Source organism: Tursiops truncatus, chromosome 5, assembly GCF_011762595.2.
Source record: "Tursiops truncatus isolate mTurTru1 chromosome 5, mTurTru1.mat.Y, whole genome shotgun sequence".
Classification (NCBI taxonomy): domain Eukaryota; kingdom Metazoa; phylum Chordata; class Mammalia; order Artiodactyla; family Delphinidae; genus Tursiops; species Tursiops truncatus.
Window position 1 is genome coordinate 44561356 of NC_047038.1, and position 26395 is coordinate 44587750.

The 26395-nt window shown below is 45.1% G+C and overlaps 1 protein-coding gene across 1 annotated transcript; it reads left to right on the plus strand.

The window, feature by feature from the left end:
* The first annotated feature begins 241 nt into the window (after positions 1–241).
* On the plus strand, positions 242–25130 carry LAP3 (leucine aminopeptidase 3). Its single transcript, XM_019928438.3, has 13 exons — positions 242–421; positions 2797–2912; positions 4221–4275; positions 4738–4843; positions 6495–6654; positions 7964–8128; positions 10803–10961; positions 15684–15808; positions 17016–17104; positions 17989–18091; positions 22106–22185; positions 23984–24093; positions 24552–25130. The coding sequence occupies exons 1-13, from the start codon at positions 320–322 to the stop codon at positions 24739–24741; spliced, it is 1560 nt and encodes a 519-aa protein (XP_019783997.1). The 5' UTR covers positions 242–319; the 3' UTR covers positions 24742–25130.
* The last annotated feature ends 1265 nt before the right edge of the window (positions 25131–26395 follow it).

The following is a 26395-nucleotide window of genomic DNA, read 5'->3' on the forward strand; positions in this document are numbered from 1 at the left end:
TCTCGCGTCTATCCCAGTACCGCCCAGTCGGCCCGCCCCGCCCCTTGGGCGCACGCATGCTCGTCCGCGCCCAAGCCCTACCGCGCCCGCGCTGGCCCTCACCCTACAACCCCGGCCCCCGACGCCCTCCCGCCACGCCCCTGGCGCACGCCCGGCACGCCCCCTGGCACCTTCCCCGCCCCCTAGGCGCGCGCCCTCCGCCCACCTACCCCCCCTTACCCACCCCCCCAACCCGGAAAGCTGGGCTCCCAGGCGCGCACTCGCCCTCCTTACGCCACGTGCTCGGTGGAGGGCGGTGCGGGGGGGCCGAGCCGAAAAGATGTTCTTGCTGCCTCTTCCGGCTGCCGCGAGACTCGCCGTCCGACATCTGAGCGTGAAGCATTTCTGGGGACCCGGTCCAGCCGCCGCAGACATGACGAAGGTGAGAGGCCGCGGCTCGCTCCGGGGCCGCCGCGAGTCTTGCCCGCGGGCCACGGGGACTTCGGGTCAGGTCAGGGCCGCGTTGTTCCTGGCTTCTGAGCCGAGTTACAGACATTGGCTAGAAAGAAACGTTTCGTGTCTTTGCGGAGCTCGGCGTTGGCAGCGGGCTGCGCGGGGCTGCAGACCCCCCCAGTATTCTCCAGCCGGCTAGTGCCGAGGATGCGCTCTTCCTTCTCTTGCTTGAAAGTGCTAGGACCCGAACTCTGCGCGCGAGGGAATGATAGCCGTAGCTCCCGTTTCCTGAGCTCCCACTCTGTGCCGTGCCCTTATTTCATTATTTTGTTTAGTCCTCGCAGTAACCCAGGGAAGGACGGCGCCAGGATTGTTCCCACCTTAGCTAGGAGGATGCCCAAGTTTGGTGAGGTGAAATGCCCTCTAGGGTCCCAGAGTCGGCCAATCACTGGCCCCGGCTTCCACACCAAGACCTCCCTCCCCCGCTGAAGTTAAAGGCCAGGAAGACACAGGCTCTCGGAGTAAACTGACTAGAAGGGTTTCTAGAGAAAAATGTCTCTCTAGGGAAAAGGGCTTTGCAGGGAGACCCATCTGTTCATGAGATTAGAAGTGTCCTGCAGAAGAGGCGCCTCCTCCATCTAACTGAGCTCCAAAACATTGTGAAGAGGGTCACTGTTCGGTCGCGGGGGATCTGGAAAAGGGGAACAGCTTGGCGGAAGGAGCACATGTGTGGGAGTCACGCTTGAGGACCAGAAAGACTGTGCCTGGCTAGGAGTGTTCTAGATGGGGCTTGAGCTCAGGCCTCTCCCTGAATCACAGATGGCCGAGGGGCCAGAAGCTTGTCCCCTAGTCTGTTCAACACTATGGAAATGGATCCTACTCAGGTAACATCCGTGTTCTGTCTGATCAGTTCCCTACTTGGTTCCCTGGAATCCCAGACAGTGGGCAGTCTGGGTAAGTTAGAACCTGGGAAGGTTACCAACCCCGAGGAAGCCTAGTTTTCTTTGATGGAAAGGACAGGACATGATTTGGTCTAAGTACCAGTGTGATTCTGTAGAAAGGACAGAGGACCTGAGGGAAGGCATCCGGGTTCTTGACCAGTTATGTTGCACACGGGCTAGTATGTCAAACCAGGTTTCAGTTTCCTTATCCATCAGATGCGAAGAAGACTACTTTTCTTTCCACCTCACAGAGGTGCCCTAAGTCAGAACACATTTTTAAAGTCATAAATTGCTGTGCAAAGGCAAATAGTGATTCCTAGGTTTACTTCCTTATTTCACATGTTTGGGGCCTGGAGCTTAAGGAGATGAAAGGGTAAGCCGCTAAGTGCTGGACAGAATGCTCTGGCCCGACCCTCCCGGTGAAGGTGCATCCTTTTCCTTTCTTCCAGCCTATGAGTTGGCCAGAGTACGTGTTAGTATTGGCAAGTACAGCCATTGACTTTATTGGAATGAGTATTGCAGATTTGCATTTGAAGCTTGTAGGGGAGGAAGAACTTACTTCTACTCTCCAAGGTTCTAGGGCTGCACCTAAGAATGAAATGGACGTAAAACAGATTAACAGGAGAAAGGCATACAAGTTTTATTTCATATTTTTATGTGTACATGGGAATCTTCAACAGGGAAATGAAGACCCGAAGAAGCCTATAGGCCCGAAAGCTTATATACCTTTTTAAACAGAGATGGGGAAATTGTGGGGATGTGATAAGGCAAAGGAGCCTGGGGGCATTAAGTTGAGAGACAGGGAAATATATGGGGGAAACAAAGGGAGGATAAGGGTTATTTTAGTAGGTTTGTTTGGTGTTGACTCCCAGTCTATGGTGATAAGAATGTTCTCTTCCTGGTACAGGGAGAGAAACGTTCTCATGGGAAATTTTATGACCAGCTTTTAGATAGGAAGGGGGGGGAGTGGGCGGTCAGAGAGCCCTTCCTGCATCTGCTTTTTCTCAGCTGCCTGCACCTCAAAGTAATCAATATGCCAGAGTGGCATATTTTGGGGTGGCATGTTCTGAACCCCTTCCAGATCTGACTTCATTACAAATGGAATTGTTTTCTTAAAGCACCTTTCTGCTCTTCTTTATTTGAAAGTGAAGGAAGCCCTCAATGTTGTGAAAGCTCTTGGGAGGGACCATCAAGACCAGGACAGGTAGTAATTGCGCTCTTGCATCGGCAGGAGTTTGAAACATTTAGGCAGTATGTGATTGTAGCTGACTGCCCAGCACCTGCTGCTGTTTTGGACTTGTTCTTCTGTCCTTGAGGGGGACACGGTTTTGTTGAAATGATTAGCCCTTTCTGGAATTTGGGAACCCTTGAGTCCCTCTCAGGGATCTACTCTAATTGTATTCACCTTTTCTCTTGTTTTCAGGGCCTTGTTTTAGGAGTCTATAGCAAAGAAAAAGAAGATGATGTGCCCCAGTTTACAAGCGCAGGAGAGAATTTTAATAAATTGGTGTCTGGAAAGCTGAGAGAAATCTTGAACATGTAAGTATTCATCTGTGGGTTCCAGTTTTTAAAATGCCCTGAAAGTGAAAGAGAATATCTTTTCTGTGCTTTATTATTAGTGGATGAAAATGCATGGAAATACACTGGCTGGGATCTTCTCAGTGGAAGTATGTGTCTGTGAAATGCACATTGGTACTTCAGGTTCAGTATTGGGTGGGTCCACAGTTCTGGGAAGTCAGGCCGCTTCAACCAAACCACAGACTTCTGTGAGAGGCTGACCCAGAAGGATCTGGAAAGTACCATATTTCCTCAGTCCACCCTCCTGGCTCCGGTTTGTTTCTCCCCACCCCCTTCCCACCTTCCATCTCTCTACCTCTTTAACTCCCCTTCACTTGTGGGGAACAGCCTGGGCTGGTTCAGAATAGGCTGAGGAGGCTGCAAGCGTTGAGTTTCAAGGGCTTCTCAGATCTTAAATGACATGTGAATCGCCTGGGGGTGTAGTTAGAATGCACATTCCAGTTCAGTAAATCTGGGTGGGGCCTGAGATTCTAACCACTCTTGGATTAGCCAGGGTCTGGGGAAGGTAGGGAAGCTTTGGGGTTTCCAAGTCCTTCTGAGCTGCCGGCCACATTTAACAGACACAGAGGTGACAGCATAGGCCACTGCAACTGTATATTATTTGGATTACAGATAGCCTATTAGCATCTGATAGGTGTAGTCTAATAATTAGAGTAATTATCTAATTATTGAATGACAGAATTTGCATCGCCTGTCAATTTATACCAGTCCTTCACCAGTAGGCAGCTCTTTCAGCTGCCTTGATTAGTTCATTAACCCCAAAGCTAACCTGTACGAGTACAGAACAGCCTGGCCTTCCTGACTGCGAGGTACCAGGGCATCCGGTCCTCCGGCTGTAATTGTGCGTTGCCACCTGCTTTGTTTTTAAATTGCCCGGTATCCCATCTGTAGATAAATCACAAAAAACCTGCAGGTTGAACACACTGCCGTCAAGTCAGCCACTTAGGTTGGTGTCTTGCGTCTTTTATGAGGTTTAAGATTGAGGTCAGCCTCCATCCAGTGCTCAGCTCTCCCCTCCATTACCCATCCACGGCATCGCTTTCTGTAGTTGGCATTAAATCTAATCTGGAAGTTTTTGCGATAGAATTAGAAGTGCTGCATCTGAGAAATCTGGCCTGAGAGAATTCTGTATTTGATAAAAACATAAGTGTAGCAAATTTGCAGAAGCATCAGAGCATACTGTAATAATGCTAAAGGTTTGTTTATGTCACTTTTTAATGGAGCAGAGCAAACTATAATTTTTAAAACAACTGTTTCTTCTTGTTGCAGATCTGGACCACCCCTGAAGGCAGGCAAAACCCGAACCTTTTATGGTCTGCATGAGGTATGAGGTGAAAATAAGGTTTATGTGGCAAACCCTGAGTTAGCACCTGTATGTGCCAAGTACTGTGGCTGACCAGTCAGGCAGAAAATTTTGTATCGGATTATGTGTTCGTTTTATCCCAGGAATAAGCTGCAAGTATTGGTTAACATTGTAAAGAGATGAGTTGTTGTCAAAAAGTACTGCATCTCTGGTATTCCTCAGTCTGCAGGCTTTCTTGGTTCAGTGGCCCTGTCTTACACAGCAGAGTTATTTGCAGGATTATCCTCGCTCTCCCTTTGCAACACAGTTATAAAATTTAACCAAGATAACAGGGCTTACAAAAATAAAACAAGCAAACTTCGTGGAGGGTTTTGTCCCGTGCAGCGCTTTAGGGGGTTGTGTGCAAGCTCCTGTGCCATTTCGTGCTGGAAGTGGATGCTTTAAAGACGTAAAGCAGCTGATTTCATGTATCTTTTGGAACAGGACTTCCCCAGCGTGGTGGTGGTTGGCCTCGGCAAAAGGACGGCCGGAGTCGACGAACAGGAAAACTGGCACGGAGGCAAGGAGAACATCAGGGCCGCTGCAGCAGGTTCTTTAACTTTTGAATTTTAATGTTGGTAAAGATTCCTAAGGATCACTCGGTCAGATTATGTCTCCCCTCTTTCCATCACCATCCCCTCACGTTCACACAAATAACTCTGAACAGATATTCAGTTTCCCTTACCTAACATGCTTGGCTTTACTTTAGATACAGAAGGTTAGCTTGTGGAATTTTATTTTTATATTTCTTTAGCTTGTGTCTGGGGGTTTCAGGACCACTTGTTCCCTCTTGCAGTATCGGCCTTAGAGCTCTGTTTTGCCAGAAAGTCCTGGTGGGTGATTTTTTTCCTTTTTTGGAATGCAGCCCTCATGTTGCCCAAATTTTATTTTATTTTATTATTTTTATTTATTTATTTATTTTTAATTTATTTTTGGCTGTGTTGGGTCTTCGTTGCTGCGCACAGGCTTTCTCTAGTTGTGGCGAGTGGGGGCTACTCTTCGTTGTGGTGCGCAGCTTCTCACTGCGCTGGCTTCTCTTGTGGAGCACGGGCTCTAGGGCATGTGGGCTTCAGTAGTTGTAGCTCGCAGGCTCTAGAGCGCAGGCTCAGTTGTGGCGCACGGGCTTAGTTGCTCCGCGGCATGTGGGATCTTCCTGGACCAGGACTGGAACCCATGTCCCCTGCATTGGCAGGCAGATTCTTAACCACTGTGCCACCAGGGAAGTCCGTTGCTCAAATTTTAAATCACATGGAGTCATCATATTTACAAATCAGAGAAAATGGATGCCAAGGGCAGGATGCTTATATCACTAGTTACCAAAGGTGCAAGCCTGTCCCAGTTTCGTCACGTGGACAGTTCAAAAGTTGAGGTAGGTGCCATTGGGTCTCTTCAGAGCTGACCAGCAGGACAAGGCCGTCACCACGGAGACTGGTTAAAGATGCTTTGAAATCATTGCTGAGGTGGTGATAATTAGCTTGATTGATCTTTGACCCCGTGTATATCATATTTGCTTGTTAAATGTACTTTCAAAGTTCATGTTCGGAGATTATTTCATAACTTTTATTAGGGAGATTTTGCTGACCTGATCTTAATAAATGCTGTATTAATAATGGACTTTGCTCAGTTCCTTGGGTGTAATTTCAGTGTTATCACTTCTATGTCATTTTTTTTTTTTTTTTGCGGTACGCGGGCCTCTCACTGTTGTGGCCTCTCCCGTTGCGGAGCACAGGCTCCGGACGCACGGGCCCAGCTGCTCTGCGGCATGTGGGATCTTCCCAGACCGGGGCACGAACCCGCGTCCCCTGCATTGGCAGGCAGACTCTCAACCACTGTGACCCTAGGGAAGCCCTTCTATGTCATTTTTAATGTGGCAAGCTCCCGGCGATTGGGACGCTTCATCAGGAAACCCTAGTGTTTCAGAAGTGATATTAGTGATAGCAGCCACTTCTTGAGGGCCCGCTTTGTGAGGTGCTAGACTAAGTCATCTTATCCATCAGTCTGTCCTCCCACCCTCTGTGAGGTGTGTGCTCGTCCTCACTCTACAGAAGGGGAAGTGGAGGCTCAGAAAAGTCAAGTGTCAGGGCCAGGATTTGAACTCCAGTTCTGATGTTTTCTCAGGACCCCACCCCAGGCCTCTGCCTTCTGCCCTCAGAGGTGTCCCTGACTGACTCCGGTTTTCTGGTTCCTCTGTCCCTGTGAAGCGGGGTGCAGACAGTTTCAGGACCTGGAGATCTCGTCCGTGGAGGTGGACCCCTGCGGAGACGCCCAGGCGGCTGCGGAAGGAGCGATGCTTGGGCTCTATGAGTATGACGACCTGAAGCAGAAAAAGAAGGTGGCCGTGTCAGTGAAGCTCCATGGAAGGTGATGGAACAAAACCAGGACCAGGCCCATTCCCTGCGTGCTGATGGCAGGGCCTTTTGGACATGAGCTACCTGCCTTTTAGCATTGGGCACTGCCGTGCAGCTTGTCTGTGGCTCTCCCATGGCCTTAGCCATTTTAGGAGTTTGGTGACTGTGCCTCCATTCTGCTCCTGGCTTTCGTCCTGTGTGTGTTTCCCCCCTGACTCTCTAGACCCCTCCGTGCTTGCTGGTTCCTAGGAAACCATACCTGGTTGGCTCCCTGAGGAGGGAGGGAACAAGATGACAGACGGGTCCCAGCAGGTTTTGATGCAGATCATTTCCATCTACCCAGTGCCTGCGGGCCCTGTACTAAACGCCAGAGATACGCAGACACAGGGATCCGGCCCTTGCCCTCCTAGTCTAGTGGGGAGACTCATCTTTGAGCAGATTTATTGAGCACCAGCTACACTCCAGCCCTATTCTGTGTTCAGGAGCAGACAGTGTGGGACCCTGAGGAGACGGTGCTGGGAGGACAGCGGGGGTCCCTCCCGGTGGTTGGCAGCTGTGATGTAGTGGGTAAGAATGAGGGCCCTGCGACCAGTCAGCCTGGCTTTGAATCTGCCTCCCACTTCCTGGCTGGGTGACCTCAGTGAAGTGACTGAAGTCTCTCTCTGCTTCATTTTCCTCATTGGTTGAGTAGAGTTGTGGCTCGGATTTCATGGGGCTTTTACGATCGATCGCAAGACAAAACCCATCAAGGGTGTGTCCCATGGTGAACTCCGTAAGTGATGAGTGTTGTCCTGCCTGTCCATGCGCCGTGGCAATTCCTGTCGTGCAGGAGAAGAGCCAGGGTCGTGGAGAGCTCACCCACGTCCTTTGTCTCCTGAAGCCGGCCCTGCTCTCTGGTGGGTTGGAGTTCAGGGTCCCGACCCAGGCAGGGAGAAGGTGGGAGGCCTTCCGTTCCCCGGCAGGACTGAGCAAGGGGAGCTTGCTCTGTAGTCACACCCTGGAGGAGTGTAAAAGAGGCCTTTCTGTGGAAGCCTCTGCCGTCAGATTTGGGGGGTAGATTGAGGGCTCCAGAGGTCCCTCAGGCCAACAGGTGAGGTGAGGATTCTAGGTTTCCTCTAGCTCAGCTCTGGGCGGGGGTCGTGTTTTCCAACACTTCATAAACCATAACAGCTGCCCCCCTGGATCAGATCCCAAAGAATAAATCGGGGTCCCCGTGTGCATCACGTTTCACTGGTCGTCTGCGGCAGGAGCCCTCCTAGCTGGGCTGTGGGGAGTGTTCCGCAGAGGCTGTCTGACGATGACCTTGTGCTTGCTTTTGCCAGTGGGGATCAGGAGGCCTGGCAAAGGGGAGTCCTCTTCGCTTCTGGGCAGAACCTGGCGCGCCACCTGATGGAGACGCCTGCCAATGAGATGACGCCAACCAAATTTGCGGAAATTATCGAGAAGAATCTCAGAAGTGCTAGTAGTAAAACAGAGGTCCACATCAGGTAATTCAGGATTCTGTCATAGACTCTTATGGCTAGAGGCAGACGGAGCCTCAGAGATCCTAAAATCCAGCTCTCTCGCTCTTCGGAGAATTAACTTGAGACTGGAGAGGTGAGGTCACCCACCAGCAGCCACATACAAGTGGGGGTAAGGGCTCAGTTTGAGGTCTCTCCCATCATACCTTGCTTTGCTTTTGAGAGTGTTGTGACTGCACACTGCACATGTGTGTGTGTTTTGTAGCAGCTCTATTGAAATATAATTCATGGAATGTACAATTCACTCATGTAAAGTACGCAATTCAGTAATTTCTAGTGTATTCACAGAGTTGTGCTACCACCACCACAGCTAATTTTAGATCATTTTCATTACCCCGTAAAAGGAACCTTGTACCCATTAACAGTCACTCCTCATTTCCCTCTCCCCCTTGGCCATCAGTTCATGGACATATGGGTTGTTTATACCTTTTGGACTCTGAATAATGCTGTTGTGAGCATTTGTATATAAGGTTTTATGTGGACGTATGTTTTCCTATCTCTTGGGCATATGCCTAGGAGTTGAATTATTGCATTGAATGGTTAACTCTTAACCTTTCTGAGGAGTGTGCAGATTGTATTTTGTTTTGGTGAATCCTTTCTGTCTTTTCTCTTTTTGACGTAAGTGAAGAACAGAGCACGCCCTCCTTGGCATAGAATGAGAATCTCTACCTGGTAGATTCCGTTAGCTAGATCAAATAACCAGAACTGGTGTTCCCAGACCGTCCTCAGGTTCGTTGTCAGCAGCCAGGCTGTTGGATGTAAAAGGCTGCCCCTCCAGGCTCCCCGTAACCCTTTAAGCAAACCAAGTCTGAGTATTTGGGGATTTATGATTAAAGTAAATCCACAGATATTTGCTTTACCTAAAGAATCCTTTACTATCAAAGTTGCTTCTCAAGGGCACTTCCATTTAAAAGGATTCTTCACTATTTAGTTGTGAGTAGAGTTCGCAGTTTTCAGGAAAACCCCTGTGGTCTAGATAGAGCGAAGGAAATGTATAATCTATAGAAAACGTAGTATTGGAGCTTGATAAAATTTCTGGAATGGTTGCTATATATTCTGTAGCAATGTTTAGTCTCTACAAAGGTGTCTTGGTAAAGACTCTTCCTTGGTTTATTTAGGGAGACACCAGAGCTATGTTGTGTCAGCAGACTGTGGCTGTGTGGCCTCACATTATCGGTAAGGGCACCTCCTGTGTGCCTGGGAACTTAGCGTACAAAGGTGCGTGGCGATGGTTCTTGTCCTCAGACAACTGAGGACCTTGCAGGAAGGAATAGGCAGGGAAATGGCTGTGCAGGGGATGCTACAGGGGCAGAGAGCCAGGGAGGATTGTGGAAGAGTCGAAACGGCTTGCCAACAAAAGTGGTGCCTAAGCAGAGTCAGGGAGGTGGCTTAGAAGTGAACAGACAGGAGGGCGGGGCAGGAGTACCTATGCAGTGGCCTTGGGAAACTGCATGGCTTGTGGTGGAGCAAAGGGAAGTCGGCCAGAGATGAGGCAGGTCAGGCGGGCGGAATGTAGCCCTTAAACGGAGGCAGCTGTGTCAAACACGCTCTAGCGTAGGTGGGTGTAAATCAAAGAAATACAGACTGTACTTCCAGAAGGGCAGGACTTTAATAAAACATCAAGTACTGGGTTTGTGAATAAAAGTGCCCACATTATATGGCCTCGCTTCTTTTGAAGCGTTTTTTTTTTAAATTGTTATACCTTCCATTTTTATATTCTTTTCCCTCTGAAGTTGGGTGGCCCTCTCTCTACAATGACGTCCTAGATTAATAGTTTCAACAAGTGTCTAGGCAGGTGCGGGAGGAGCGTTTCTTGAATGAGGTTGTTTCTGGTCTGTCTGTAGCAGGGTAGGATTTCTCCCCTGGCCTAGTTACTGTGGCCAGAAAGCAATACAAAGCCCTTTTGGGCCTCCAGCCTAGGAGGAATAGCGATGTGGCATCTGTCTTCTGGTTGGCACTAAGGACTATTCCCATTAAATTATCCCCATTGATCCCGTGTTTATTAAGTAATAACTAGTTTTCCCACTTCAATCAGACATCTCAAACTGTGAGAAATAGTGTGACAACATTAAAAAGATGGAATTCCAGCAATTCTGTAAAAGCAAAGAAATAGGTGGTTCAGTCTAATCAATGGAGTGTAGTTTTGTTGGTTCTTTGTTTGTTGATTGGTTGGTTGGCTATTGCTTTGTCTTTTTCAGAAGTACCAAAAATAAATCAGTGGACTCCTCAGCTATCTTTGAGTACCCTTTATGGTCTCAGAGCCTTGCTAATTTCATCTTTAAATTAAAACTTTAGAAATACATGAGTGGCTTGGGGAAAGAAATCAAGTAATAATTGTTTATTGACTATGCACTATTACCTGACGTTGTATTGCATACCATACATGAATTCTCTTAGTAATTCTATAGCTAATCTTTTGATGGAGGTGTCATTGATCTCATTTTATAGATGAGGAAACAGACTCAGAATCAAGTGACTCTCCCAAGAATATACAGAAAGCAGATAGGAGGTGATAATTGAAGCATTAACGTGTCTATTAAGAGCTTGTCTGTTATACTTTTTTACACACGGATGAGTTATTCTAAGTTATTGAAATGGAGATAGCAACATGTATTTACTCCTTCCCTTTTCTGCTCTATAGACCCAAGCCTTGGATTGAGGAACAGGAAATGGGATCATTCCTCAGTGTGGCCAAAGGGTCTGAAGAGCCTCCAGTCTTCCTGGAAATTCACTACAAAGGCAGCCCCAATGCAAGTGAACCTCCCTTGGTGTTTGTTGGGAAGGGGATTACCTTTGACAGGTACTTCTTTACTGCATCCATGCTTTGTATTTTGGTGAATGCTTTGTATGCCGTTGTATTATTTGGTGTGTAATTTGGTTCAGAAGCATGGTGTTTGGTCAGATCTTATATGTAACTTTAAATATATTAGGCTGCCACTTACAAAACACCTACTGTGTGTCAGAGGCTCTACTAGGCATTTTACATATATTAGCCCTGATCTTACGCCTAGGAGCTAGGCATTGCAGACATTCTTCAGGTAAGGAAACCATGACTCAGGTTAAATAATTTGTTCAAAGCCCCATAACTAATAGAATGGGAAGTCAAACTCAGCTGTGTGTTTAAAATGTCTTAAAATATTTCCATCATGCTCTTTGATTCTCCTGTGTGGATGTTAAGGATTTCCAAGTAGATAGTGGTGAGGCAGCTTTCCAAGTAGATCATGCTGTCTTCCCTTTGCTTACTTGAGATTACTTTTTTTGCTGACCAGTCTAGCTTTCATTAATCTCCTTAAACCATAAGTGTTCCTTAGCATTGGAAGCTGTCTCTGGTTATTTCAACCAGGGAGAAGCTGAGTTCGAAAAGATGATCTGAGTCAGTATTTCCCATGGAAAGCATTTGCTACTGAATACTAGTTTCTGGGTTGCTAATTAAATGTGAGATTTGAAAAGGATTACTTGATCAAAAAACTAGGTTAGATAAAACAAATTGTTTTTTATTTTGTTTCAACTACAGGACTTCTTGGGGGTATAAAATGCAGCATTTTCTAAATTTCCTTTTTTTTAAATTGAAATATAAATATAGTTGACATCTTAATTTCCTTTTGAAGGGAACGTTTATCTCAGGAAATCAAGGTTCATAGAAACTGCTTTGGAAAATGCTGCTAGAGATCATAAAATCTTGATGTCCCCTAGTATGTTTTTGCACCCATTCAGGAACTCCATCTGAAACGTGAATGAATCCCACCCTTACAGGAGTGTTTCTAGGCACTGTGATGCCTCTGTCCTGGGCAGATCTGGCCTCCAGGCTGGTCTTCCTTGTACTAGCAGATTGTAATGCCTCCTGTGTTTTCCATCCACTGGTTCACGTTCTCTCCTTTAAAGCATTGGTCTCCAAACGATCTTCGTTATGTAGCCCATCAGTAAAAGATTCGAGCTCATACCACTCAAAATACGCATATTAATTTATGTTACATGCATATACTGTTGTATTAAAGTGTGTATTATAAAACACTACAGCAGGGAATTCCCTGGCGGTCCAGCGGTTAGTACTTGGCGCTTGCACTGCTGGGGCCTGGGTTCGACCCCCGGTTGGGGAACCAAGATTCCATAAGCCGCGTGATGCAACCAAGAAAATAAAAAAATAAAAATAAATATAAAAAATATAAATAATATATTTATATAAATAAATATAAATATATATATATAATAAATATATATAAATAAATATAAAAAAATATAAAAATAAGAGAATGAAAGCTGTTTTTAAACATCTTGCTAATTGTGATGGTTTTATACTATCATGGGCTAATATCTTAATTGAAACATTTATGCTTAGGGTGAAGTTTATTGTTCATTTAAATCTGTACTTGAATTTTTTGCTATGGTAATATGAAGCAAGTAGGCCTGACCTAGTCTTCTGGGTTTAGAGAAGGCTTCCTAGAAGGAATGACAGTTTTAGCTTAAGATGTGAAGGATAAGGGAGTTAGTTCTGCGGGGAGTAGGGCAGGGAAAGAGCCCGGTGGAGGCTGCGGGTGGGAAGGAAGAGGGGAAATTCCTGGTACTGAAAGCATGCCAGAGTGGCCATGACAGAACGTGACTGGGGGAAGGGACGAGGCACAGCTGGAGAGATAGGCAGAAGCTGGGTTGTTCTGGGCCTGGTTAGATTTTGGACTCTGAACAGTTGGAAGTAACTGAGGGGTGTCTAGCAGAGGGAAAGAATGACGTGAGAGTTACACATACAGTAAAGTCCACCCATTACGTGTTCAGTTCAATGAGCTTAACAACCGTGTGCACCCATGCAGCAAACCACCTCTGTCATGAAAACAGAACATTTCCGTGACACCCCAAAAACTCCCTTGGGGAATTTTGGGGGGATGCTCTTTTGCAGTCGTCCTCTCCCCTACCTCACCTCAGACAACCAGTCATCTTTCTGTTATTGTAGATTAGTTTTGCCTCTTCCAGAAATTCATTTATGTGGAATCTTTTATGCCTGGCCTCTTTCTCCGCATATTATCTTTGAGATTTAACCATGTTGTGGTCATATCAGTAATCTGTTCCTTTATATCACTGAGTCATATTCCGTTGTATGGAAATACCAAAATTTGTTTATCCAGTCATTGCTGAGGGAAATTTGGGTTGTTCCAGTTTTGAGTTATTAGTAATAAAGCCAGTATCATCTAGAAGCCTTTATGTGCGTATATGTTTATCTTTCTCTTAGTTAAACACCTAGGAAAGGAGAGTTGAGTTGTGTAATAACTGCATGTTTAACTTTATAAGAAACTACCAAAGTTTTCCAAGGTTCTTATACCATTTTGCATTCCCACCACCAGTGTACAAGGTTCTAGTTGTTCTCCATCCTCCCCAGCGTTTTATGGTGTCCGTCTTTCTAGTTCTAGCCACTCAGGGAGTGTGTAGTGGTATTTCTTTGAGGTTTACTTTGCATTTCTCTGACTAATGATGTTTAGCATTTTTTATGTGCTTATTAGCCATTGGTACATCTTCTTTCATGAAGTGTCCAGATCTTTTGTCCTTCATTATAGGAGTGTTTGTCTTACTGAGTTATAAGTTTTTAAAAAATATATTCTAGATACAAGTCATTTTTTCAGACAGATGCGTTGAAAATATTTTTTTTTCCACTGTGAGGCTTGCCTTTTCATTTTTTGAAGTGGTGCCTTTCGAAGAGCAGTTTTTAATTTTAATGAGGTATAATTATCAGTTTTTAATTTTATAGTTCATACTTTTTTTGCCCTGTTTAAGAAATTATTGCCTATGCCAAGTCTGTGTTTTCTTTGACAAGTCTATGGTTTTAGCTTTTAAGGCTGTGATCCATTTTGAATTTTTGTGTATGCTTATAAAAAGCATTGAGGTTCTTTTGTTTGTTTTGTTTTTTTCATCTATTTGTAAAAGTTTGGTAGTTGTATGGGTAATGAAGTGAAGGGGTAAGACTGCTATAGGGACATCTGAATATATATAGGAGCCAGGGAAACATCTGAATGACTGATGGTGGTAGCCTCAACTTGGATGGATGCAGGAGAAAAGAAATGGATGGATTGGAGGGGAATCTAAAAGGTGAGCAGAGATAACTGCTGACCTTTGACTAGTGGTTATTTAGAATGATAGTCCTATACACAGAGTGGAACCCCCTGAGCAGAAGTGGCCTAGAAGTAGATAGAAGGACAACCTCATGCACCAGCTTGCTCTCCTTGCCCCCATGGGGTTATGTCTGGACTTCTTGGACCAGGAGTGTACTTCTTTTCTTATTCTGAGCCAGTGGATAATCTTTAATTCTAGGTGTAAATGACAGCCATCTAAATATCAAGTGCAGGGCTTCCCTGGTGTCACAGTGGTTAAGAATCCACCTGCCGGGCTTCCCTGGTGGCGCAGTGCTTGAGAGTCCGCCTGCCAATGCAGGGGACGCGGGTTCGTGCCCTGGTCCAGGAAGATCCCACATGACGTGGAGCAACTAAGCCCGTGCGTCACAGCTACTGAGCCTGCGCTCTAGAGCCCGCGAGCCACAACTACTGAAACCCACACTGCTAGAGCCCGTGCTCCACAACAAGAGAAGCCACCGCAATGAGAAGCCCGCGCACCAACGAAGAGTAGCCCCTGCTCACCGCAACTAGAGAAAGCCCACGCATAGCAACAAAGACCCAATGCAGCCAAAAATAAATAAATAAATAAATAGATTTAACTATCAAGTGCTTTGGAGGTGAATGAGAATTAGGACCTGATTTCTAAGGTGAGCAGATGTCAGAGCAAGGAGTTGACTCTCTCACCAAGGCAAGTCAGCAGCAGAATCCAATTAGAACTCAGAGTAGAAACCCCTGGCTCATTGCCCAGCCTGCAGAGCCAGTGGCTCTGGATTCTCATAAACCGGAAGCAGAAAAGTCACTAGTTAGTTCAGGAAGTCTGTTTGGGGCAGTGGCTTGGGTTTCTTGGTAATTGAAACCTTTCTCAGCTCTTGTGTTTGGGCACCGTCTCGAGGCTTTGGGCTAGCATCTTCCTCGTGCCTGGGTTGTATTTTGCTGTCTGCAGGATCCAGCACACCTTGGGGGTGTCAGAACGAGTTCTCTCGTGTCTTCCTAGGAGTTGAAAGGGGTCCTCCCGGTCTTCTGTGAGCTTGTCAGCTTTCCCCAACAGCTTGTGACGTTCAGGTTCAGTAAGTTGATCCATTCATAAAATTTGCTGAAAAGACAAATCTACCTAGGTGTCAGGAGTTCAGATGGGATTTGAGCCGTGTTGACTGCATGATGTAGTCATGTTTCCAGTGGCACTGCTTAAATTTCATTCATACAGAAATAAAATGAGCTCACATACCCACCTGTATTTCTGGAATTATTTTGTGTCTTTTATAAAAACCACAATATTATCTTCTTCAATGCTGAAATCATTGATTCCCAGTTTGGAAATTTCTTGGCGTTTGTATGTGGTAGTTTACCCTCAGCTTACACGTTCTTTTTAGGGAAATGGTCCTGGCCCCCTTCTTTGCTATTAACGTGGTACCTTGTCCTTTTCTCCCCAGTGGTGGCATCTCCATCAAGGCGGCGGCAAACATGGACCTCATGAGGGCTGACATGGGAGGAGCCGCCACTATCTGTTCAGCCATCGTGTCTGCTGCCAAGCTCGACCTGCCCATCAACGTCGTAGGTGCGCGGGAGAGGGAGGGTGTCTTGGAGAGCTTCTGGGATCCTGTCAAATGGTAGAACGGAGACAACAAACATGGTTTCCTCTAATCTGAAAAGAATCAAGAAATGGTTTTTAAATAGGTTTTCATCAAGTGGAAGATGTTTGGTTAGCTGAGATCGGTGTTATCTTGTCTGAACTGGCAGAGTTAAATGTATTCTGCGTTGTGGGCTGTAACTAGAATTGATTTGTTTTACTTCTGCAAAAAATGGTTAGCAGTCAGGGGCACATAATGTCAAGTTTGCGGTTAACTCCAATGGAAAATGCTCAGTCAGTAGTCAGGGTAGCGATTACCTCATAGGGTTGTGGCTGATTAAGTGCCTCGACATGCAGAAAATGCCTGGGACAGAAAAAGTGCTCAGTACGCAGGCGATTTTTGTAGTGCAGGATGCCAGACACAATGCTGGGGGGTTGCCATGTGTCGGGGAGCTGGGAGCGGGGACTGAGGTCGAATGACTTGAGCAGTGTCACTTCCACTGCATGGGAAGGGAGGACTGCAGCCCGGGTCTGTCTGACATGCCCCCTCCCTCTCCTCCTCCATTTTTGCTGAACTGTTTGAAAGTGAGTCTCAGACATCACGACACGTCACCCCTGAATACTTCTGCTTGTGTCTCCTAAGAACAAGGGCATTCTGTGTAATGACAATACCATTATCATTTCCAGGGATTGATACAGTAACCAAATTCAAACTGCCCAGTTGTCAAAAAAATGTTTGTTTTATATGTGTGTCTATACACACACGCATTTATTTATTTCTATTTGTATTTGAAATCTTGGAGCCACTCAAGGATCACCCCTTGCGTGTGGTCACCATGGCTCTTTAGTTTTCTTTAATCTAGAGCCTATTCCTGCCCCCCCTTTTTTTTCTTTCATGACACTGGCAGTTTTTAAAGGTTCAAGGTCATCTTGCCATGTCCTACAGTTCGGATTTATTTGGTTATTTCTTCACAATAGAATCAGGTTAGACTTCTTTGGAGAGAATGACGTGTATTTCCTGTTGCTGGTGCGCGTAATGTCACCTGGGTCACTGGTGTTGCTAAACTCGATCACTTGGTCGAAGTGGTGTCTGTGACTGGCATCTATTGAGGGCCCGCTGATGACCTAGGTCCCATGGGTGGTGTATTTGGACCTAGAACACTCCATGTTCCTTCATATATTCTTTTTTGGACAGGTTTGGCCCCTCTTTGTGAAAATATGCCCAGCGGGAAGGCCAACAAGCCTGGGGATGTTGTTAGAGCCAAAAACGGGAAGACCATACAGGTTTGTAGGTGGAAGACACAGCCTCTGAGTTCTGCTCTTCCTGAAAGACTCCCAGCACAGCCACATCAACACATCTTGAACATGTGCAGAGCACTGGCTCTGTAGGGAAGGCCAGTGCCTTTATTATGAGTAGCTTTTCATACAGTCAAAAGTACTTCTTCATGGGAACTTTAAGATTGTTTTTCCTACCTTACTCTTCCTCCTACTTCCTGAATGCTGTACACACAAATTACCACGAATTTGCAGCCAACCCTGCAGAACAGGGAAAAGCAGTAAAAGTGCAGGCTGTTTTCTAGATTCACCTTCGACGTGATAACTTTTTCCATTTAGCAACTCATTCGAGTGGAAAACGCATTCTGCTTCATGGGTGCTGCATCTGGGGGATGTGGCAGCAGGTCGTCCGCTGGGCACGTGTATGCATGTACACACACACTGCCCATAACGACTGAGCCTCTATTTAAAAGAAAAGGATATAATATATATGAAGTTGCTGAAGTTGCAAGAGTTCTCCGGTCTGGAGATCCAGGCTGCTGCTTCGATGTATCTTTCCTAAACTCTTTAGCCTTTTTGTTTTCAGAAATCTTGATATTTTTTCCCCTTCCTGTTATAAACTTAATAGTAAAGTGAACCAGACACTTCTCTTCATTTCAGCCTCCAAAGTCATCAGCATTTGGTTATCAGCTCTGATACAGGGATTATTAAATTACATTTGCTCTTCAGAGTAAATATACTATTCCCGTTCTCATGGTAGTATGTTTTTGATACTCGATGACAAACATCACACCAGCGTTTTCTTTTAAATTGAACATACCTGTGTGTAGATTTTATGTTCATTATTTGTATCATCTTACCCTTTTTTTTTCTTTTGACCTTCCTGTTTGCAGGTGGATAACACTGATGCCGAGGGGAGACTCATCCTGGCTGATGCGCTCTGCTACGCACACACTTTTAACCCAAAGGTCATCATCAATGCCGCCACCTTGACAGGTCAGACAACGTGCTTTTCCTGCTTTTGTTTGAAGAAGGTCTCATTTGTTGGCATCGAGTGCACACATTGTACTCAGGGCATTATTTTGCTGAAACCTGGCTCGCTCCATTTGCATTCAAATATCTTTCACCAGAGGAATTGTTCTGCAGTTGTAAACTGCTTTGAATATTAGCCTTGTTGTTTTGAAACATCCCAGGCTGTACCTTTAAGTAAAGAAAGAACAAGTGGGTCAGGTCAGCCCATCCACAGCGACGACGTCTATGAATGATACTAGCGATGTTTTCTGTTACGATTGCTGTTTGATACAGGTCTGAAAAGATTAGTGATAAATTCCAAAATCAGTAGTTATTTTTATTAATCATACGCATCTAATGCCCCCTAAGTGTTTTCTGAACTTTTGTACTTGAGGTTATACAGAAATAAAAACACTGGGGATGGAGGTGGCAAGGTCCTCATGTAGCAGAGGCGGGGCCATGTAATGTGTTGTGTGAAGCTTGCTGGCTTTAAGGCCAACCCAGGGGTGGCTCCCAGCTGTGCTGCTTCCTAGTCCACCAGCCTTGGGCTGATTCCCTGACACCCGCGAGCATCAGTACCTGGGGACAAGTCTGTTCGTCTCGCAGAGTTGTGAAGACTGGAGGGAGTTTCTGGAAAGCCTCTTTAATGCAGCGCCTGCACGCGGCAGGCAACACCACCTGCTCTGTAGAGTAGGAGTAAATGCCTAAAGGGACGACAGTGGGCATTGCCTTATTGCAGAAACCCAGTGTTCATAATCTTTTATCCAACAGTTCTCTTTTTAGGAATTCATTCTGTCTCCATCTTTTTTAAGATTAAAATTCAGATCATTTTTTATCCTTTGGTTTTAATTCTTCCCCTGGTCACGTGAGCCTTTACTTTAAGAGAAGTCAGTTCATGTTTCTCTTTTATGTGTTTCTAACAATAGTCCACAGATTTATATGCTAAGAATCCTCTTTTCAAGCTGGCATTATAGTATTTTTATGGTCTTTTGTCTCCCTTTTCAGTTCAGCAAACATTTTAAGCTGAACAACAGAGGTTCTGGGGCTGGTGTTTGAGGGGCAGTGCTGAGGTGGGTGATAGTACACCCTTTCTGTAAATGAGGAATCACAGCCCTCCACCCTCTTTTTTTTCCCAAGCCTGAGGGTGTGAGAAGGTGGGAAAGTTGGTTCCAAGTAACTAAGGGCAACCTGATGGGGGAGCCTTCAAATCACCCCAGCCGTTGTCCTTGCTGAAGGCTGTTGATGGCTCATTTTAGTTCCCTAAATAACTTACTGAGCCCCTTCTTGAGTTCCAGGAGCTGGGATTCAAAGGGGGAGGATGAGAAACAGTTTCCAACCCCAAGTTCATAGCAGGAGGAGGAACGTAGTCTTTAGAAGGAGAAAATAATTTGTCCTGCCTCTTAATAGCATGTGACTTTGACAATGTCTCAGTTGTCTCGTCTGTAAAAGGGGTATAATAGCACGTCATTGGCAGGAGGGGTGCCTGTGAAAATTAAATAAGGTGATACGGGTTGTTGTGCCTGGTTGGTAGAGACTGGACTGATGTTACTGACCTTTGAAGGGTAGGCCTGTAGCAGAGTGTAGGAGCAGCGACTGCTCAGGGCCTGCCGTTCAGTCGTGGTACCTCTCATTTTCTTAATGCCTGTGATTTAGGATGGAACGAGAGTGGTGACATCAGCACCTTCCTTGGAGCTTTGATGTTCCTTCCATACTCTGAGAAATTCTGGTAACACTGATGAGTTAGCACCTCAGTATACAGCTTCAAAAGGACCTTGTAAAAGAAAATGGAAGGTATGCCCCCGATAATGGTAATTCCGAAGTTGGTGGTGGTACTAGTTCTGTAATTATGTAGAAAATAGATTATTTTCTGAAGTATGTAATGAAATCATCTCTAGAGCCATGATCCCTGTTGGATCACATTAAATATTTGTCTCCCATTTTCTCTTCCTTTAAGAGCGGATATCACATCACATTCTTGTTTGCAGTCAGTGCTCATCTTCTCTTTGAGAAATTCACACACTGATGCAAGACTCTTACAGGGCTGATAGGAATGTTTTGAGGACAAGTGGATAAGTATGGAAAAAGCCACTAACTTGAAAAGTAAAGCATTAATGAGTGTGTATCCCCGCAATCATATAGACAGACCATAGGCAGTGAGTAACCAGCAACCATCGTAGTATCTGGGATATAGGGGATGCCATGAATGATTGTTGACACAGTCGGCCTGTGTTTAATCCCTTCAGATGGCTGGGGATACAGAGGTGGGTCAGGACAGAGGTGAGGCCTGCGTCCCATGGGGCGGGGCATTCAGCAGATCCTCACACTGACCAGCACAGAGGAGCGGTGAGAAAAGGAGTCTGTGAGAGCCGGTGCATCTGGGGATTTGACAGGTCTGAGATGTCAGGCATCTTGTCTGAGAAGTGCTGCTTGAGCTGGGATCTGAAGGAGGCGGCGTTAGCGGGTGGAGGGGGGAGAGCGAAGGCACCTCTTGAGGTGTGTGTGTGGGGGGGGGGGGGGCAGCGGTGAATGGGGCCGAGAGGAGCAGAGCATGGCTGGGTGGGGACTTTCGGGACCTGTGTGCTGATAGGCACCAGTCCCCCACTGGCCTTGGCGTGTTGCAGGATTTAGTCTGGAGCCAAGTGCAGCAGGAAGCTAAGGGTGGAGACTGTGGGATCACATTTGCCCTCTGAAAGGGTCCCTGGCCGGCAGCGTGCTGAGTGCAAGGGAGAAGGGCCGAGGAGACGCTGGCAGGCCAGGTGGGCTGGTGAATGGTGTTTGGTTGTTGACTCCGGTGGATGTGTAAGTGTGTCTGTTAAGGATCAGTGTCTGCGTTTAGCTTCAGAATAATCTGTCAGGTCTGAGAGTGTAGGTGAAACAAGTTTGCCTGTGACTTGATAATTGTTTGTGGTGGTTAATGGGTCTTACTTGTATGTCCATTACATTATTCTCTTTGCTTTGTGTATATTTGAAGTTTTTGACAATAAGGTTTTTTTTTTGGTTTGTTTTTTTAAAGTATTACCATAGTCCAGTGGTAGATGATGGTGGTAGCGGTCATGGTGAAGGGAAGTGAATCGGTTTGAGATATAATTGGGAGGTAGAGTAACAAAACCCCAAGGGACAAGGACCCAAACAGAGTTGCCCACATGTCATGTGGAATCACAGGTTTTTACATATGGGTCACCGTTATGTTTACACTACACTGTAGTCTGTTATGCGTGCAGTAGCATTATGTTTAAAAACACAATGTACATACCTTAATTTAAAAATACTTTATTGCTGAAAAATGCTAATTAACCATCATTTAAGCCTTCTGCGAGTCACAGTAGTAACATCAAAGAAGACTGATCACAGATCACCATAACAAATAATGAAAAAGTATCAAACATTGCATGAATTACCAAAATGTGACACAGAGACACGAAGTAAGCAAATGCTGTTGGAAAAATGGCTCTGATAGGCTTACTTGACACAGGGTTGCCACAAACCTTCAGTTTGTGAAAAATGCAGTATCTGCAAAATGCAGTAAAGCAAAGTGTAATAAAACGAGGTATGCCCGTACCTCTACCCAGTGGGCTTTTAAAGTCATTAAGAATACTTTCAACGAATTTGTTTATAAAAGAATAAACGTTTAAAGCATAAGAGCAAGAGCACCTATTGGACATGTACAGTGTGGTCTTAATTATGTTTCTTTTTTAAGTTTAGAAGAAATCTGGAAAGAAATATTAAAAATATGTGGTGGTTATCCCTGGGATGAGATTATTGGTGATATTTGATGTTTGCTTTTTTTTCATTTTCCTTAATAATTGAAGGTGAATTCTAGCTTGAGAAACTAGAAAGATATTAAATATATACAGCAAGGATTTCCCAACATCATCTATTTTCTAAAATGAGGGAGACATTAAAATAGGGTAATGGCTAAAGTTTTGGTCTGCATAGCAGCAGAGAAACCTGTCTCGCCGGAAGAGACTGAACGCTGACCTGAAGGGCTGTGTCTTGCAGGTGCCATGGACATAGCTTTGGGGTCTGGTGCCACTGGGGTCTTTACCAATTCTTCCTGGCTGTGGAACAAACTATTTGAGGTAAGAATAACACATACAGACCTAGATTATGGAGATGATTTAATTACTCTAGCCTTAGAATGCTATATTTCTTCATTAAAGTGATTTTTATGTTGTAGATTTGCCTTTGAAATGAAAATTCAATAAACTCGATTCAGTGTGGTTTTCTATAAATGCTCCAAAATTATGGGTATGATGCTATATTCCTCCTCTCCTCCAGCAGCTTCAGAATGAAGTGAAAATAACTTTAAAATATCCCTGATGTAGAAAAGGTTACAAGGACAGCTTTGTAGAAGAAGGAATGGCCTTTTAAGGAATACGGGTCATGAGTCAAGTAGGGGAGCATGTAGATAGGGCTCACCCGCGTCCCTTGTCCCTTCGCGGGTGGTGAGGACGATTTCTGCAGCTGTGCTTTGTGCCTCCTCCCAGCCCTTTCACAGCAGCCTCTTCCAAACAGTTTCCCGTCACCACCACCCGCCCCGCCGCTCTCGCTGCCATCAGCTTTGCCCAGCGACGCCACTCTGTTAGCCTCCTTTAGCTTGTCCAGAGGCAGCGTGTACCTCTGGCGTCTTGGTGACACCCTGCTCTTGGCTTCCACGATAATCTTTTCTGGTTTCCTTCCTCGCTGACTTCTGTTTCAGCCTCCTTGGCCAGCTTTTTCCTTTGTCTGCCCCTTTGGTTGCCTTCAGTCCCGGGCAACATGTTCTGACTCTGCATGGTCCTCACCGGAAAGCCCGTCTACTCCCCTGGCTTCAGCTGGCACGTCTCTGCTGAGCTCCCATCTCTCCTGCAGCCCAGCCCCTGTGCATCCCGCTTGGCTATGAAACAGCTCCATCTGGCACCTCATTCTTTCAACAAGTAATTAATGCAAGCTTACTATGTGCCAGCAGAAACAAATACAAAATGTCCCTGAATACATTCTTGATGTGGTTTAAGGTCCTAAACTGTCCTTCCACCCTAAACTGCTTCCCTTTCACCTCTGTCATCTCACCATTTGTGAAGCCCCCCTCTACCGTCCCCAGCCTCAGGGAGAAGCTCAGCCCCCTTGTCTCCTTTCAGGTAGGCTGTGGGGCCTCTCTTCTGTGCCAGGCACCCAGTGTCCAGTGTCCCTCGCTACCGTCCACAACGTTGTTGTTGGTTTTGATTTTTTTTTAATTTAATTTTCTTTAAAAAATTCAAGTTATATGTACATAAACACTGAAATGACAGTCAGCGTCTGTACAGCCTACAGCCTCTTTTCCTGGAGGCAGTTGCTTTCAACCCTTGGTGGGTTCCTCTGATAACTACTCAAGTCTCAAGACAGCAGCTTATATTGCTGCTTCCTGACTTTTCACTTTTGGCTCTCACCTTTGACCACAGTGTATTAAAACAACCTTTATCTGTTTCTCCTACTAGCCTGTGGGCCCTTTGATGGCTCAGTTATTAAGTGTCTTTATATCCCCAACACCTTGGTGCTCAGCAGTTCAGTAGGTGATGGATGGATGGATGAATGAATGTGTAAATGATTACATGAATTAATGAGGTCACGTTATCTTAGGAGATCTGGCCAAATCAAACCAGCAAAGCCTGTCTGTGCTACAGGTTACCAGCTTATTCATTTAAACTGAGACCCATAATATTAGTTTGACAATTTTAGCAGATGCCCTACAGATTTGCGGGACTGTTTGACAACATTCCTGGCTTCTTTTATAATTCTTAAGTAAACCTTTTAACTAACTGAAATAATTCTGGAATCTGTTGTATTGCATCATGTTTTAGAGTAACAGGTCAGAACCTGCTTCATCTCCTCCGCCAACTAGCATACCTATTTGCTCTTTAGGCCAGCATTGAAACGGGGGACCGTGTCTGGAGGATGCCTCTCTTTGAACATTACACAAGACAGGTTGTAGATTGCCAGCTTGCTGATGTTAATAACATTGGAAAATATAGGTATGTAAAATAAGCTATAAAAGTACATTTTTACAGTCATCATTGGTTGCCAGAATGACCATTTTCAGTTTAATCCTCTTTCACAAAAGGTTTAGCTGTCCAATTTTCTTTTGATGTAGTGCTTGTAAGCACTAATTTCTGTCTTTTATTTTCAAGGTATTTCCCAACTGGTTCTCAAAATCTTGCATGTTTTCAAATCTAAAGGTCATTTTAAGCAAATGGTAAGGGAATGAGATGCAAATATGGTCGTTACCGTAGGAAAAAGAATTTATCCTTTATGCTTAAAGCTATGTCTGAAAATCTTGAAAGTGGTTTCTGGGTTAACATCTTAAGAGGTCTCATTAGCTTGACTTTGCTCTCTGGCCATAGAAGCCACTTAGCAGGAATGGAGGATCTTAATAGAACGTTCAGTGCACATTTACATGGGGTTAAATGTTGATTATTGTCTTCCCCTTCAGATCTGCAGGAGCATGTACGGCTGCAGCGTTTCTGAAAGAATTCGTGACTCATCCTAAGTGGGCGCATTTAGACATAGCAGGTGTGATGACCAACAAAGATGAGGTTCCTTATCTGCGCAAAGGCATGGCTGGGAGGCCCACGAGGACCCTGATTGAGTTCCTGCTTCGGTTCAGTCAAGACAGTGCTTAGTTCAGATGCTCTAAAATGCCTTCATTCTGTCTTCAACAGGCAGTAGAGCTTCAGAATACTTTTGAATGAATAGATCAAAATCTTTTAAGGGAAACAAAGGATGGTATTTAAAAACATAGAACAAAATGAAATTTGTATGCCTTGATTTGTTTTTCATTTTATGCAGAGATTTATAAAGGTAAAGCTGATACCTTGCTTGGCAAAGATTTTTAAGATTCTCTCTCTTAAATGAATAATGATGATTTTTTAAAAGCTACCTAATCACTTTTCAGAGTATATGTTTGTAATTGAGGAGCAAAATTGTATTTCAGATTTGTGATGCTGGGAATATGAGCAAACTAAAAGTTGCTATGCAGTTGTCAGAAACAATAAATCCAACTTCTTGTGCTCCCCGGTGTGGCTCTGGTTTACTTATATATTATTATAAACCCAGTGATGCTATAACTTGTCTCTTCTGGCTGTGTTATATGAACTAAGTTGGATTTCAATGTTAATGATCACTTTGGGGCACTCAGTGATGAGCTTACGAGTTTGTGAGGCAGTACTATTATCCCCACATTACAGATGAGGAAAATGAGGCACAAGATGGGGGTTAGTAACATGCCAGCAATGTCACCAAGCCAATAAGTGGGAGAGCAGAAAGCAGTAGAGCTTTCTTTTTTTTTTTTTAAATAAATTTATTTATTTATTTTATTTTTGGCTGTGTTGGGTCTTTGTTGCTGCCCGCGGGCTTTCTTTAGTTGCGGCGAGCAGGGGCTTCTCATTGCGGAGGCTTCTCTTGTTGCAGAGAGCTGGCTCTAGGCACGCAAGCTTCAGTAATTATGACACTTGGGCTCAGTAGCTGTGGCACATGGGCCCTAGAGCACAGGCTCAGTAGTTATGGCGCACAGGCTTTGTTGCTCCGTGGCATGTGGGGTCTTCCCGGACCAGGGCTCAAACCCGCGTCCCCTGCCTTGGCAGGCGGATTCTTAACCACTGCGCCACCAGGGAAGTCCTAGAGCTTCCTTCTAAATCTGCACAAGTGGAATTTTGATTGGTTTTAGTTCCAGGTGGTAAGTAAATAGTTTACCCATTGACAGTCCCTTTTATGGTCTTCTTTCAGTATTTCCAAATAAATTCCACATCCATTCAAGTCCCTGAACTGAAAGCATTGCAGTGGAACAATTAAGAATGCCAGCTCTGGAGGCAGACTGCCTGGGTTTAAATTTTTTTTTTTAAGTATTTTTATTTTTATTATATTTTATAAATTTATTTTATTTATTTTTGGGGCTGCATTGGGTCTTTGTTGCTGTGCGCGGGCTTTCTCTAGTTGCAGCGAGCTAGGTCTTCTCTTGAGCACGGGCTCTGCGTGTGCAAACTTCAGTAGTTGTGGCGCGCGGGCTCAAGAGCTCAGGCTTAATAGTTGTGGTGCAGGCTTAGTTGCTCCACAGCATGTAGGATCTTTCCGGACCAGGGCTCGAACCTGTGTCCGCTGCACTGGCAGGCGGATTCTTAACCACTGCGCCACCAGGGAAGCCCTGGGGTTAAATTTCTGCTACATTTGTATTGGGTGAATCAAATTACCCACAAATAGGATCTATTTTTTTTTTTAAGACTTTGACAACGTTTGACAGTTTTTTTTAATTGGAGTTATTTTTAACATTTAATATTTTAA